This window comes from Typopeltis vanoorti, chromosome 6, assembly GCF_054136105.1.
Source record: "Typopeltis vanoorti isolate ZY-2024b chromosome 6, IOZ_Tvanoo_1.0, whole genome shotgun sequence".
Classification (NCBI taxonomy): domain Eukaryota; kingdom Metazoa; phylum Arthropoda; class Arachnida; order Uropygi; family Thelyphonidae; genus Typopeltis; species Typopeltis vanoorti.
Window position 1 is genome coordinate 22,124,323 of NC_143554.1, and position 15,354 is coordinate 22,139,676.

General features: G+C 35.4%; 1 protein-coding gene across 4 annotated transcripts in view; it reads left to right on the top strand.

The window, feature by feature from the left end:
* The window catches only part of beta-PheRS (phenylalanine--tRNA ligase beta subunit), a 251,748-nt gene that overhangs the window by 226,145 nt on the left and 10,249 nt on the right, over positions 1-15,354 (top strand). For all 4 annotated transcript variants that reach the window (XR_016548477.1, XM_090394711.1, XM_090394713.1 and 1 more), the window contains one exon: positions 9,834-9,995. Coding sequence is in view for 3 of the 4 variants with exons in the window: in XM_090394711.1 (XP_090250837.1) it covers positions 9,834-9,995 (162 nt within the window). In the remaining variant the exon portion in view is untranslated. The remainder of the gene's footprint in view (positions 1-9,833; positions 9,996-15,354) is intronic.

The following is a 15,354-nucleotide window of genomic DNA, read 5'->3' on the forward strand; positions in this document are numbered from 1 at the left end:
TGGCTTCATCTGGGTTTGGGATGAACACACAAATATACAACAAGTGTTAAATATGAATCACTACATAACCAAATACATTGAATGTGTAGGAACCATTACACAAGAATACAAGTACAACAGAAACACATGGAGCATGGAAGCCGGCACATGGTCAGTCATTGTTTGCAAAAAAATTAAAGTCTGATGTGTTTAAAGATCTGATAAATCCATTTCTAAATGTCACACAAAATCATTCCTTGGTGAGAGTGCCTTGTGAGTAGATTACCATCATAGCCTCTTTGATGTTGCAGGCACTGAAGTTGTCTTCTATATAAGGCTTGGAGCTCTTGTCCCATTTAATGTTGTGGTGAGTGTGGGAGAAATGGAATTCCAGACCTGAGCTGGCTTCTCTGTTGTTATTGACGTCTCCAATATGCTCCTTTTGTCTTATTTCTGCACTTCTAGATGTTTGCACAGTGTAACGGAGTGTATCGGTTCCCACACATTTGGTGTTTTTAGTTATGTAATGATTCATATTTAGTGCTTGTTGTATATTTGTGTTCATCCCAAACCCAATGAAGCCACTAGCTTAAGTGGCGAAACTAGTAGATTTTATTAAATAATTATTTTTTATTACATTAGTTTTTTTGGTCGAAAAACTCAGCGATTCTTGTAGATGTTTTTTATTTTCTTCAATTAAGGCTATGTTATCTGTAAATGTTATTTTTTTTATAAAGTCTGCCAGTGATCTTTATTCCACTATTGAATTTTCCTTTGAATTCCTTCAGAGCCTTTTCGATTTTAATATTAAAACAGTAATGGTGAGAGTCCACACCCTTGTCTAATGCCCTTTCTTATTTTAGCTTGTTTTCCTATAACTATCAGTTTCATTTTTATCATCATCAAATTCCTGCCATGTACTCTCAAGCGGTGTACAGGATATGATAGTCCTACATGAAAAATTTACATCATTACTAACTTCCTATCTAAAGTTTTCCTCTAAATCAGTCTGTTACTTGTCAAGACTCCAACATTATTAGATCTTACATTTCTGTTGTCTAAGGCACTTTTTACCATATCAATCCACCTATATCTTGGTCTTCCTCTGGGTCATTTTTCTGCCAACCTGGCAGAGAACACCTATTTTGCCAATCTTTCCTCGCCCATTCTGTTTAAATGACCATACCTGAGATTAGCTCTGTTAATGCATTCCTAGATGCTGACAATGTCAAATTCTTTCCTAATATCCTCATTTTTAATATGATATTGCCAGTGATGTCATTTGTTCCTGCCCCTAATCTTTCTCAGGACTCTCATATCTGCAGTCTCTAGTCTTTGGGCAAGTGTTTTACTTCTGACCCAGCTCTCAGATCCATAAGTTAAAACAGGTTTGAACACTGTCTTGTATACAGCTAATTCAGTGTTTTGACTAATTTCTCTCTTATTCCATATGAATTTATTTAATTGACTTAGTACCATACCAGATTTGTTGATTCTGTTGTCTATTTCCATATTTAATTTACCATCTTCACTAAAAATCATGCCTAAGTAGCTTAAATGTTTTATTTGTTCTATAGGTTCTCCACAATGCAGTAGACATTTTTAATGATTCAGCCTATTTTCATTGTCTTTGTCTTGTTATTGCTGACCTTCATACCATATCTATTACAACAGTTAATCAATTTGGTCAAGGAATCTTGCAAACTTGAAGCGGATTTATTTAGAAGTATAACATCGTCTGCATAAAGCAAAGAGCTGACATTAACATCTCCAATTTTGATATCAGGTTTTATACCACTTTCCTTCATAATGTGATCCATATAGATAATGAATAACAGAGGGAATAATGTACATCCTTGTCTCACACCAGATTTGACATTAAACCATCTTCCTGTACTTCCTTCAATTCTAATGCTGACTTACAACTCAAATAAAGACTAAGTATTACCTGATGCAATGCCCCCATTGACACCATAGAACTGTAGTGTATTGAGTAGCTTCTCTCTTGACACCTTGTCATATGTCTTTTCCAGATCTACAAAACTTAAATACAGATTTGAGCTGTGGTAAAAAAAAGTGTTTTTTAAATGGTGTATAGTGTGACTAGTGAATTGTCTACATTTTTATTTTCTCAGTAACACAAGTGTTCTTTAGTGGTGCTGCTTTTGGACTTTAGTTGTTATAATGTGTTATTTTTGGGTTCCCGAGAAGGCATGGTCAGAGTCGGATGCATCTGCAGTGGAAGAGAAGATAAGTTTTTGTTATTTAGCATAGTTAAATATAGTTTATACTTGTAGTATAGCATAAGTAAATTAGCTTATAGTAGAGCGTATAACATAGTATTTAGCGTTTAGTTGTAGTGGTTGCTCTGCACTTAGTTAATGAGCTGCAACTCCAGTTTGTAATTGGAGCAGTGGCTCCAATTACAAATGGCATGTCACCAAGTCCTCCCTTTCCATTCAAAGACTATTTTGCATAACATAATAAAGGATTTTGTGGCATGCATGTGTCCCAGCAGTTGGATATGTGCAGGTCAGAGAAGGGAGGAGTGCGTATATGCATAAAATGTAGACAATGGGAGCAATTCAGTGGGTTAGATGTTACGATATTCGACCTCGTTACATCAGGAGTGGGAGAATCTCGAGAGACAAGGAGTGTGATAGGTGAGAATAACGAGCGAAAAATGAATGAAAAAATTAGAGTGGGGGGGGATGGGAGTGTAGAAGACTTGAATGATTGTGAAGTTTTCGGAGATGGTCTTGATTGGGAGGATGAATGGCGAGTAAGAGTGACTAACTTGCAGAGAGAGAGATATGAGTTGAAAGAGGTGGAATGTCTCAGGAATGATATGAGAGTAGGCGAATGGAAGAGATGAATGCAAGCCGAATCAGAGGAGGAGTGAGAGAGCGGTATGGGAATGATAAAAGAGGAGAGAAAATAGAAACAGTAGAAGAGTAGAGAAAATAGAAACAGTAGAAGAGAGGGAATGAGAAAGAGGAAGAGGAGAGAATGGAAACAGTCAGAGAAAGGAAGTGAGAAGAATGTGAGGGAGTGCTGGAACCAGGGATAGAGTGATGCCAGGACAGTGCATAAGTAGGGGAACACTGAGAGAAAGGGTTAGAGGAAAGAGGAAGTGAGGGATGCAGGTGAGCAATCAAGGAACAGAATGGTAAGAGGTGTGATGTATGGAGACTCAGTGATCTGTGGTGTGCAAGATAGGCTGCCAGAGGAATGATAGAAAGTGTGGCTATGGCAATTAAGCAGGATGAAATGGTGGATGAAATGATTGTGGGCATGAATGACTCGAGAAGCAGTGTAAATCGAGTGGCGAGAGATCTGAGATTCATACAAATTCATACTTGAGGTTATACAAAAGAAAATGCAGAGAAGATAGTGTGTGTGTGTGTGTGTGTGTGTGTGTGTGTGTGTGTGTTACCCAGGTATGTTAATGAGGAGCTTAGCAGAAGAGCAGTAATAATGAATAGCATAACAGTCAGAAGAGAAGATTGGAATATGTGGATGCTTGGAGGGCATAGAAAGGAATTGTATGTGAGAGACCTGCATTTGAATGAGGGTGGATGTAGACATCTGGAGAGATTGCTGTTTCTGAACAAGTCAGTTTGTCAATGCAGTGAAACTAGAGTTCTCAGGGTGGATGGTAGCAGGGGTGGCCTTTTGTGGGAATGGGGAATGACATCAGGTAACACTGAGTCCAGTGGGGTCTGGAGGGGATAATGATAAGTATAGAAGCAGTGACATTTTTATGCTTTATACTAATGCCAGGAGTATCTGGAATAAAGGAGATGAATTGGTGTTGCTGATAGCATCAGCCTAGCCAAAGATTATTGGGATCACCGAGACGTGGTTGATGGAAGATGATATAACAACAGGAAAAGAAGTAGCAGGGTCATTTTTCAGCGGGATAGGAGGGAAAAACATGGTGGTGGAGTACTGCTTATGATAAGTGATGACATGTCCTCAGAGTGGAGGCTTTGGAAGACAGTGGTGGGCAAGACAGGATATTTAGTGCGGTGTTGCTACAAGCCAAGGAGTACAGAGGGTGGGGGAGCAAGAGATGTTTAGGCAGTTGAGCTTGGCAAGCACAAGAAGAATGATTGTTATGGGAGATTTTAACTACAACAGTATAAGCTGGGAAGAGGAAAATGCATATAGTAATAAGGGAATGGAATTTCTAGAATTCTTCAGGGACAAATGTCTTAGGCAGCATGTAATAGAGGTAACAAGAGATTCAAGAGTTTTGGATTTGCTCATAGCATCAGAAGAGCTGATTATAACTGAGATGACATATCTTCCCAGATATGGGTGAATAGACATGCAGGAGTATCAAAGAAAAGGGAACATATGTGAAGTTATAAGGTGGGTGATTATAATAGTCTTAGATATCAACTTGAGGCAGTTCAATGGAGGGCAGAATTGGAAGGGCAGGATATCATTAGTGCTTAGGAAATGGTGAAGGAATATTTGTTAGCAGCAATAGTAGGATGTATTCTATGAGTGAAGAAACGAAACAGTTTGGTGTAAAGTGGATGACAAACAATATCAAACAGGAACTGCAGGTGAAAAAGAGATTATGGAAAAGATATAAGAAGAGGTGTGGAGAGCAGATGCACGAAGAATACAAAACTCAGGTCAGAGAGTGACTAGTATGGTGAGAAAGACAAAACTGGAATATGAGAAGAGATTGACATTAAGATCCAAAGAAAATCCTAGGGAAATTTTTTAGCTATGTGGCCAGTAGGAGGAAAAATGATTGTGGAACAATGAAATTATGGGATAAAAATGGGAACAGAGTGACTGATACAGAGGACATAGTGGAGTTGTTCAATGAGCACTTTATTGGAGTATGTTGCTAAATTTAGTCTTCTGTCATTGTAATCTATCTTCAGATTTTTGAGGTTTTGACAACATTGACTGGAAGAACATTATGGAATATAATGTTCTTCCAGTCAATGTTGTCAAAAGCATTTTCTATATCAATGCATGCTATGAGTATGGGTTGTTCATTCTATGTGCTTTTTCTATGATCACTCGGGAAGTTAGTATTCCTTCTGAAGCAAACTTGGTCATCAGACAAGTTTTCTTGTATTTTTCAATATGGCAATAGATAATTCCAGTTTGGATTTTAAGACTGTGGAATATTGCACCATCATTTTATATTGTGGTACAATATTCCACAGTCTTAAAATCCAAACTTTTAAGAATTATCTGTTGCCATATTGAAAAAAAAAAATAGAACACTTGTTTGCTTTATGTGGATGATGTTATACTTCCGAATAAATCTGCTACAAGTTTGCAAGATTCCCTGACTAAATTGAATATAACTGTTGTAATATATGTGGTATGAAGATCAGCAATAACAAGACAAAGACAATGAAAATAGGCAGAAGCATTGAAAATTTCCACTGCATTGTGAATGGAGAACCTAAAGAACAAGTAAATTTTTCTTGTAAAACAAGTAAATTTTTCTTGTAAAACAAGTAAATTCAGCTACTTAGGCACGATTTTTAGTGAAGAGGGTAAATTAAATGTGGAAATAGACAACAGAATCAAGAAAGCTGGTATGGTAGGAAATCAACTGAATTTAGATGGAATTATTATTATTATTACCCAAGACCCTATGGAGTCAAAGACTCATCTAGGAGGTCCTTTTATCCAACACACAGCTCATCATACTATGCTTTAAAACTCTCAAATTCTTTGCAGACATCACATTCTCAGGCAAGGCATTCCAATCATTCACAACTCTGCATGAAAAAACCTGCTTCTCACACCCTCTTTATACAGTTTCCAGGGATGACCTCTGGTTCTCCCCTGATCTCCCACTATTTTCTGTAGAACCTCTTCAGCATTCATCCTATAACAACTCTTTAATAACTTGTAGGTCTCTATCATATCTCCCCATCTTCCTCCTGTCCACCAGACTCTGCATGTTGCATCTTCTCAATCTTTCCTCATACTCGACATTCCAGAGGTTAGAAACTACCTTACTTAGTCGCCTCTGTACCCTTTCCAACATCACTTCATCCTTCTGAAAACCAGGTGACCAAATCTGGGCAAAATAGTCCATGTGTGGCCTAATCAAAGCCTTATACAATGGAACAAGAATCTCACTACTTCTACAAGTCAGTGTCCTCCACATCATTCCCAGAAGCCTTTGTGTTGTCTTCACAATTTTGGCTATGTGTCCCCTCAATTTCAGATCCTTATCCACTATCACCCCCAGATCTCTTATTTCCTCCAATTCCGACAATATATCCTCACCAAGCATAAATTCTGCATCCCATTTTTGTTTTACAAATTTTAAAACCTTACATTTTGCAACTTTGAACTCACATCCCCCATTCCCAATCACTCAGTTTATTCAAGTTTTCTTGTAAGGCCATAACATCTTCTCTACTCTTCATGGTTTGTCCCAACTTTGCATCATCAGCAAACAACTGAATATCTCCATCCAAATCTTCACCAATATCATTAATATACAAATTAAACAGCAATGGCCCTAAAACAGACCCCTGAGGCACATCACTAGTAACTTTCCTTTTCCTGGATATCGCTCCCCCATACACAACTTGTTGATACCTATCAGATATACAGTCTCCAATCTCCAATGCACCAATCTAATATCCAACTCCATCCACTCCAGTTTGACTATCAACTTATCATGTGGTAATCTATCAAAAGCCTTTGCAAAATCTAAGTATATTGCTGTGTATCTTTTTCCTCTGTCCATGGAAGCAGTCACTTTATTGTAATAAGTAAGTAGATTACTAAAACATGACCTCCCTTTAGTAAATATATGCTGTCCATGAAAGATAATGCCATTGTTGTTAACCCAATTCGGAATCCTAGTTCTCACAAGCTTCTCCAACAACTTAACTACAACACCTGAGACACAGATAGGCCTGTAGTTTGATGCTTGAGTTCTGTTACCTCCTTTATGAAGTGGTACTTCATAAAGGAGGTAACAGAACACAATCTTGCCCTCCTTCCACCGCTTAGGAACTTGACCCAGTGCAAGACTTGTATTAAAACAATATGTCAAGGCCTGCATTAACTCCCTGGCACATTCCTTCAGAATATGTGGTGATATATTATCAAGTCCCACAGCCTTATTTACATCTAGTTTGCTCAACTCCCCCATACACCTCTTGCTCACTTACAGTCAGTCTCTCTTCCCCGTCATCAGCTGTTCTCAATCTCTCCATGAAATCACATTTGCAAGATTGAAAGACCTTTATGAACTGCTCATTAAGTATCTCCACCACACATTCTGCAGCAGCTGTCTTTATACCATTTTCTCCAATCAATGTTATCCTTTCAAAATCATTCTTTCTTTTGCTGGCTACATATCGAAAGAACTCCTTAGGATTCTTTTTGGCTTCATTAGCTAACTGCTGTTCATACCTCTCTTTAGCTACCCTCACCAACCAAGTCACCTGCCTTGCCTGGTCTTTGTAGTCCTCATGGAATTGGTTATTTCCACTTCTCTTATGCTGCCTCCTTAATGCCCTTTTCTCTGTATCGCATGCTTAATCTCTTTATTCATACCTTATTTAACCTTCTAACCCTTGGAATACAATTAGACATTGCATCTACTAGATAATTTTTGAAAATTCCTCAAGCTGCATTGATCTCTTTTCCAGCTAACTCCTCATTCCATGCTACACCTGCAAGCTGTCTCCTGAGCTCTTCGTAATCACCCCCTTTGTAGTTCTACGTATACCCTTTTCTTACAGACATCCTCATACTGAATAAGAGAGAAATGAGTCAAAATTAAATTAGCTGTATACAAGACCATGTTCAAACCAATTTTAACTTAAGTATCTGAGAACTGGGTTTAAAACACTTGACCACAGATATGAGAGTCCTGAGAAAGATTAAGGGTGTGAACAGATGGCATCAGTGGCAATATCATATTAAAAATGGGGATATTAGGAAACAACTTGACATTGTTAGCATCCAGGAATGTGCTAGCAGACCCAATGTCAGGTGGTATGATCCCTTAAACAGAAAGGGAGAGGAAAGATTAGCAAAACAAGTGTTCTCTGCCAGGTTGGCAGGAAAATGACCCAGAGGAAGCCCAAGACACAGGTGGATTGATACGGTAAAAAGTTCCTTAACAGATAAAAATATAAGATCTGATAATGTTGGAATCTTGACAGGTAACAGATTGATTTTGAGGAAAATTGTAGATAGGAAGTTAGAAGTGATGTAAGTTTCATGTAGTACTATAATATCCTGCACACTCCTTGAAGGTACATGTCAGGAATTTGACGATGTCTGTGGAATAATAGGCTTAACATTGTGATCTTAACATTGTGTGCTGGCTTTTTTTTTATAATTACTAACACAATGCTTTTCTGAAAATTTGTTGTGATTTCTCCAGTTGTGTACATTTGATTGATCATTTTATATAGTTCATATTTTGCTTTGTTGGCCTAGTTCTTTTAAAATTTCTCCTGGGATTTGGTCTATTCCTAGTGCTTTAGACTATTTCAGTTCTTTAAGAGCCTTATCAAATTCTAACTTTAAGAGGAGTGGACCATATTTATCTTCCTCTACTTGCTTTTCTTCCTCTAGGAGCGATTTATCTAATTTATCTCCTATATAAAGATTCAGTGTATTGCATCTTTCTTTAACTCACCTTTAACATTTCTGTTTGAAAGATTACAGTGAGCAATGCTTTTAAAAAATTTTAGCTACTTTACATTTGGATTGCATCTTTGCTGTTATTATTATTATTGCTATTATTACTTGACACTCCCAAGGAGTCTAAGGGCTAATCATGGGAGAGCACACTATGCCATTAAACACAACTCACCATCTTTCCTGCTTTATCCTCCATCAACACACTATGCCATCTGCTGCCAACCACCACTACTTCTTGGCTGATTTGTCTATATACAGGATGAAAAAACTAATTTCCAGGAGAAATAACTCTACTACCTCCACATGAGATTGGCTAACTCACCTTCAAGATAAATGTTTGAAAAGCCTCTATAAAGAATTCCTCTTGTCAAGAATTGAACTCAGGTCTTTTCCAATCAAACAAAATCAATCGCTCTACAGATGCATTTTACAACACTTTGACCAAAGCAGTCTTAAATAATAATGATATTATTATTTTCTGACAAGTAATTTGTTTTATGTAAATTTTATTTTAAAATATTAAATTAAAAAAAAAACATTCAGCTCAGTTATAAATTAAAAGATACATGTTGGGATTGTTATGATACCATTGATTTGTAGCAGATTTATTTAAGAGAATAATGACATCTATGTTGAATAAAGATCTAAGCCTTATATCCCTATTTGAATATCAGATTTAATATCAATTTGCTTAATACTGTGACCCATATAGATTATAATATACACCCCTGCTCTAACTTAATGAGCAGGGGTGTATATTATTGTACCACCCATCTTCCTGTGCAATCTTAAATTCTAATTGCTGATTTACAACGCTCTGTGCATTGTTGCATTTTAAGGTGTATAGATTTAGTTTTGAAAATTTTTTCTCTTGTATTATAATCCCATGTTTCCCAGGTTGTCATAAAATAAAAATCAGGTCTATAAATATGACCCACATTTGTCCAAATTCAGCATGCTCAAAATCATATTTCTAAATATTTTTTGCACATTTTACAGTGATTAAGTATCTGAAGAAAACGTGATATTTTGCCCTGAATTATGTTTTGTGCCATTTTTTATAAAGGAAGTACAGTAAAAAATTTAATACTCATACCTATACAAATTATATTCATTTAATATCACTTCATGCTGTTATTTTATGTTGCATGAAAGTATTAATAAGCTAAAGTTTTTTATTATAGATATTGGGGTTCACAATGAAAGACATTTATGTGTTATCTATTATAACAAACATGCTGGATTTGAAGTTGTCCATGGTATGCTCGACAGGATTATGCAACTGTTAGAAATTTCTCCAAGCAAAACAAAGGAAACTTGTGGTTATTATATTCAAGCAACTGAAGGTAAATGATTATCAGAGGTTATTGATAAAAGGGATAACTAGTGTTGTTTCAAATTGCTTTTATTTAATCAGGAATTTTAATAATCTAATCAGTTTTTAATAGTTATGTTATTGATGAATTGTATTATCTCACACAACTTAAGAATGGATGCCTTTGCCAAACCTTTATCTGACATGATGATTGGCTGTTCACTTGACAACCTCCATGTTATGAGTTTGAATTTCACTGTGGCGTTGAATGCTAACAAAAATCTTTTTGTGATATTATTTTTGTTGTTGCTTTTAAAAAAGGAGCAAAATTCCTGATTATTTAACTCTTAAATAACCATTATACCAGCATTTCTCAACCGGGGTTCTGCAAGAAATAATAATGAATAGCAGTGGCAAATAAATGAACTTAAACAGTGGAAGAAAATAATAAACGTTCTCTGGAAAGGAATAAATTCGAGTTCGCGTTAGTTGTATATTAACTCCCACTAGGATGCAAGGCGATGCTGTCCGTGATCCACTTATCATACGGCAACTAGAGATAGTTCTAGCTCTAGCTAGTGTCACTTATGAGTCAGCGCAAGCAAGAAATGCAAGAAGCACAGTCAGTCTCTTATCAATCATATGTGTTTTCTAGCATGTAGGTACGTATTCACTCATTAATATGAAAAGTTTGTATGTTTTCTCGGCTAAACTCCACTTTACGACGATCGTAATTTTTGGGAAGGTTACTCCTTTATTTCAGGTTGCAGGCAGTAGTTTCAGCAATATTATTCTTTTTCTATTATATTTGTATTAATTTATTAAATATTATATTACTAACATAACTGAATCTGTTAAAGATACCAAGCTATTTTAAAGCTGGTTTTACTCCATTTCCCAAGTAAGCAAACAGACAAAAAAGTCAAGTTTGCACCTGCATGTAATGCAAGTCTAGCTGACCCTGCAGGTAGTGCAAGACCAAGATAACTCATGGTAAAAGTAGAATAAGCTCTGATCACTAATCTTAATATTTACCCATAATGCAAAGCACATCTCTTGGAGGAGATGTATGATGCTTTGTATTAAAGGCAAGGGGCCACTACCCAGACCGGTTTCAACCTTTATTGAGATCTCATCAGTGGGAGCCAGGCTAGAAATATCACGATTTTAGTAATACAGAGCTTATAAGTATTTTACCAGAACAAGTTACCATAAGGTGTTTTAACCTTATTAAATAAAAATCTCTGGAGGAGATATAAATGTAGAAAGTATAATAAATGTTAAAGATACCAAGCTATTTTAAACCTGGTTTTACTCCATTTCCCAAGTAAGCAAACAGACAAAAAAGTCAAGTTTGTGCCTGCATGTAATGCAAGTCTAGCTGACCCTGCAGGTAGTGCAAGACCAAGATAACTCATGGTAAAAGTAGAATAAGCTCTGATCACTAATCTTAATATTTACCCATAATGCAAAGCACAATAAAGGTCAAAACCGGTCTGGGTAGTGGCCCCTTGCCTTTAATACAAAGCATCATACATCTCCTCCAGGAGATGTGCTTTGCATTATGGGTAAATATTAAGATTAGTGATCAGAGCTTATTCTATTTTTACCATGAGTTATCTTGGTCTTGCACTACCTGCAGGGTCAGCTAGACTTGCATTACATGCAGGCGCAAACTTGACTTTTTTGTCTGTTTGCTTACTTAGGAAATGGAGTAAAACCAGGTTTAAAATAGCTTGGTATCTTTAACATTTATTATACCCAAGGTAAAATACTTTCTACATAACTGAATCTGTTTTATAAACTAATTTTCTTGGCCCTTTAATTTAACCAATTTTTTTTAAAAACTAATACCTTTAATGATAGTGTTGCATGTATATGTATTTTTATTGTTTCAAGACCAATTTCATTTGAATTACGCTGCAACCACTGTTAGCTAACCTACATGAAAATATATTCCCACTTTCAATTCGATATATCGATAGTTTGTTCTGAATGGTGAATAAGGTTACATAAGTGCTTTGCACAATGTAAACAATGATCACTATATACTGGAGTTGTTCCGTTTTTTCTCTCTCTCTCCCTATTTCCCATGTATTTCTTTTGTTTTCCTTTATTTATGTTTTGTGCTTCAGTTTGATTAGTCTAATTTTGATTTATCATCGTTTTTACATTTTTTATTTTATAGAAATTTCTAACTGTTAAAATGTGGAAATTTTTGAAGAGAAAAAATCCAGACAATTCTGAAGAGGCTAGTGATGAAGAATTAGAATCACATACCGAATTTCAAAACACAAATACAAAAAAGGTTCGTCTTTACAATGAAAATTACTTATCAATGGGCTTTACATTGACGGGTGATCCAGATTGTCCTCTTCCACTGTGTCTTGTCTGTGGCAAACAACTTTCAAATACAACAATGGCTCCAGCAAAATTGAAAAGACATTTCACGAAAAATTACAATGATATGGAAAATAAAAGTGCTGATTATTTTAAAATGCTATTGAAATCTCGAAAGAAACAGAGTGAAGTTTTTATGAATAAATTCAGTGTCAGTGAAAAGGCTCAGGAAGCATGTTATTTGGTAGCAGAAATTATTGCACAGAAAAGGAAAAGTCACACATTTGGTGAGAACCTAATAATGCCAGCATGTAAAATTATAGTGGGTAAAATGCAGTACGAGAAATTGAAAATATTCCACTTTCAAATAGTATGATAAGTTGACGTATCTATGATATGTCAAATGACGTCGAGGAGGTTTTGTGTGATAAACTGAAAAATAGCAGCTTTTCCATCCAAGTTGACGAGTCATCAGATCTTACCAATAACTGTTACATTGTAGCTTTTGTAAGATTTGTTAATGAGGGTGAAATTCAAGAAAACTTTCTCTGTTGTAAAGAATTACCTAAGACAAGCAGAGGAATAGATATATTCAATATTTTATCCTCATATCTGAAAACAAAAGGTATTTCTTGGAAGAACTGTATTGGCATCTGTACTGATGGTGCTCCATCCATGGTTGGCTCCATAAGAGGTTTTGTTTCTCATGTAGAAGAAGAAAATGCTGATGTTGTCTCAATACACTGTTTTATTCACAGAGAAGTGTTGATATCAAAATCTCTTAGAGATGAACTGAAAGAAGTTTTTGATGATGCCACAAAAATGGTTAACTTCATTAAACAAAAGCCAGTTCACTCCAGAATGTTTAAAAATAAATCTGTGTGAAAACCTGGATAAAGAGCATATAAATCTTTTGCTCTATACAGAAATCCAGTTTCTTCTACTTTCTAAGTAGGGTGTTTGAGCTGAAAGATGAATTGTAAAGATATTTTCAAAAAAACGATAAGATTTTGCCAAGTATTTTGAAGATCAAAAGTGGGTGCAGATGCTAGCCTATTTAGCTGACATTTTTAATTACATTAATATGCTGAACAAGTCACTGCAGGGCCCTGGAGAAAATATATTAACCTCAAATGACAAGATTCTTGGATTTAAAAGAAGCTGAATCTTTGATAAAATCATGTTGCAAAAGGGAATCTTGATATGTATCAATTACTGGTGGGGCTTAAAAGTAAAGAAGGATATCATCAAATTTCAAGTCTTATTGTAACCCACCTGGAAGAACTGATGATAAAAATCGAACATTGTTTTCCGTCCCTTCCAACACAAATGTATGATTGGGTGAGAGATCCATACTTTGAATCTTATGCTCATCCTGAGAACTTGACAGTAAGAGAAGAGGAAGAATTTTGTGGGCTGCAATCTTATCGTACATTCAAGATGAGATTTACTGACCAAGTTCTGGATTTCTGTTAAAGAATAGTATCCTACTATTCATAGGAAAGCAATAAATATATTGCTGCAGTTTTCAACGTCTTACATGTGTATGCAAACTTTTTCTTGTTTGACAAGTATTAAGAGCAAAGACAGAAATCGTCTCCTTTCTGTTGAAAATGAAATCCATGTTCATTTATCTAAAATCCGACCCCGAATTAAGTATTTGTGTACCAAAAGACAACCACAGGTTTCACATTAGAAAATTAAACTTTATTATTCACATTTGTTTCAAAAATAATAATTATTTGGCACATATTTTTGTTTATATGACATTTTACTTTGATTTATCTGATTATTTTGAAAATTACAAATAAACGATGAAGTTATTATAGCAATTATGATTTGTTTTCCTCATGATCTTTAAATTCATAAATAATAAAGAAAGATACTAACAATAATATATAATAATTATTATGTAGGGGTTCCGTACAAACATGGATATTATTTCAAGGGTTCCGCAAGAGCAAAAAGGTTGAGAAACGCTGCATTATACTAATGCACAATTTATAATTTTTGGTGGGTGGGAGTGGCATTAAAAAGTAAAAGGAAGGAAGGAGACTAAAGAGAGAGGACCTTGAATTTCATAACGCATCAAAGGAATTAATGGAGGTGATATTAATGCAAAATGTACACTGAAGGACATCTTGTATAACATAATGTCTGTTTGTTCTTTGAGAAATAATTTTATAACATACAGAACTCAATCTATCTGTTGAATGATTAAGTTCTCTAAAACTATTATACTGGGTGGGAAAAAACGAAAAGAGTATAGATTTTAATCAGCCAGCAACTAGTTAAATACAATATGTTAGAGCTGCATTAGCTTTATTATTGCTTATAGATTGTATGTAAAGTTTGAATTACAGACTACTAGAAATGCTAAAATAAATCCAAAAAAGTCCTGTATTGTTATCTGCCAGGTTGCATCCCATGGCTGAGAAAAGGCCTCTTCCAATTTTTTTCACTTTCCATTCATGGATCATTCTCATACAGTTGATTCCTGCTAGTCCTATGATCTTTTCTTGCCACCTCATCCATTATGTCCTCTATCATCCTTTAGATTTCTTGCTCTCTCTTGGAATTCATCTAATGTCTAATTTTTTTTTTTTTAACCTGTTCTCTTTTAATTTCCAAAATATTTCTATTCATTGCACTTTGGCATGTTTTTGCTCTTGGTTTTTTTTTTTTTTTTTTTTAATCATGGACTAAGTTTGGGCACTGTATGTCAATGTAAATAATGCAGAATCCATTGGCTTCCTTTTAAGAAATATAGGCAAATGATCTGTTATCCATTTCATATTCTCCAGGAATTATTTTATGCTTGCTGGATCTTGTCATTTGTTGAATTTTATTGTCACACATAGGTACTCTTGGCATGTCGATACCATCCAGCAAGGTAAGAAATTTTGAATTATTGGTCGTGATTTTTGTTTTTGCAAAATTCACATCAAGTCCCACCAATTTGCTTGTATTGTTCAGTTCAGTGGGGTCTTCTCATAAAATGGCAAAGTTGTCAGCAAATTGAAAATTATTTCTTGAAACCATCAAGTCCA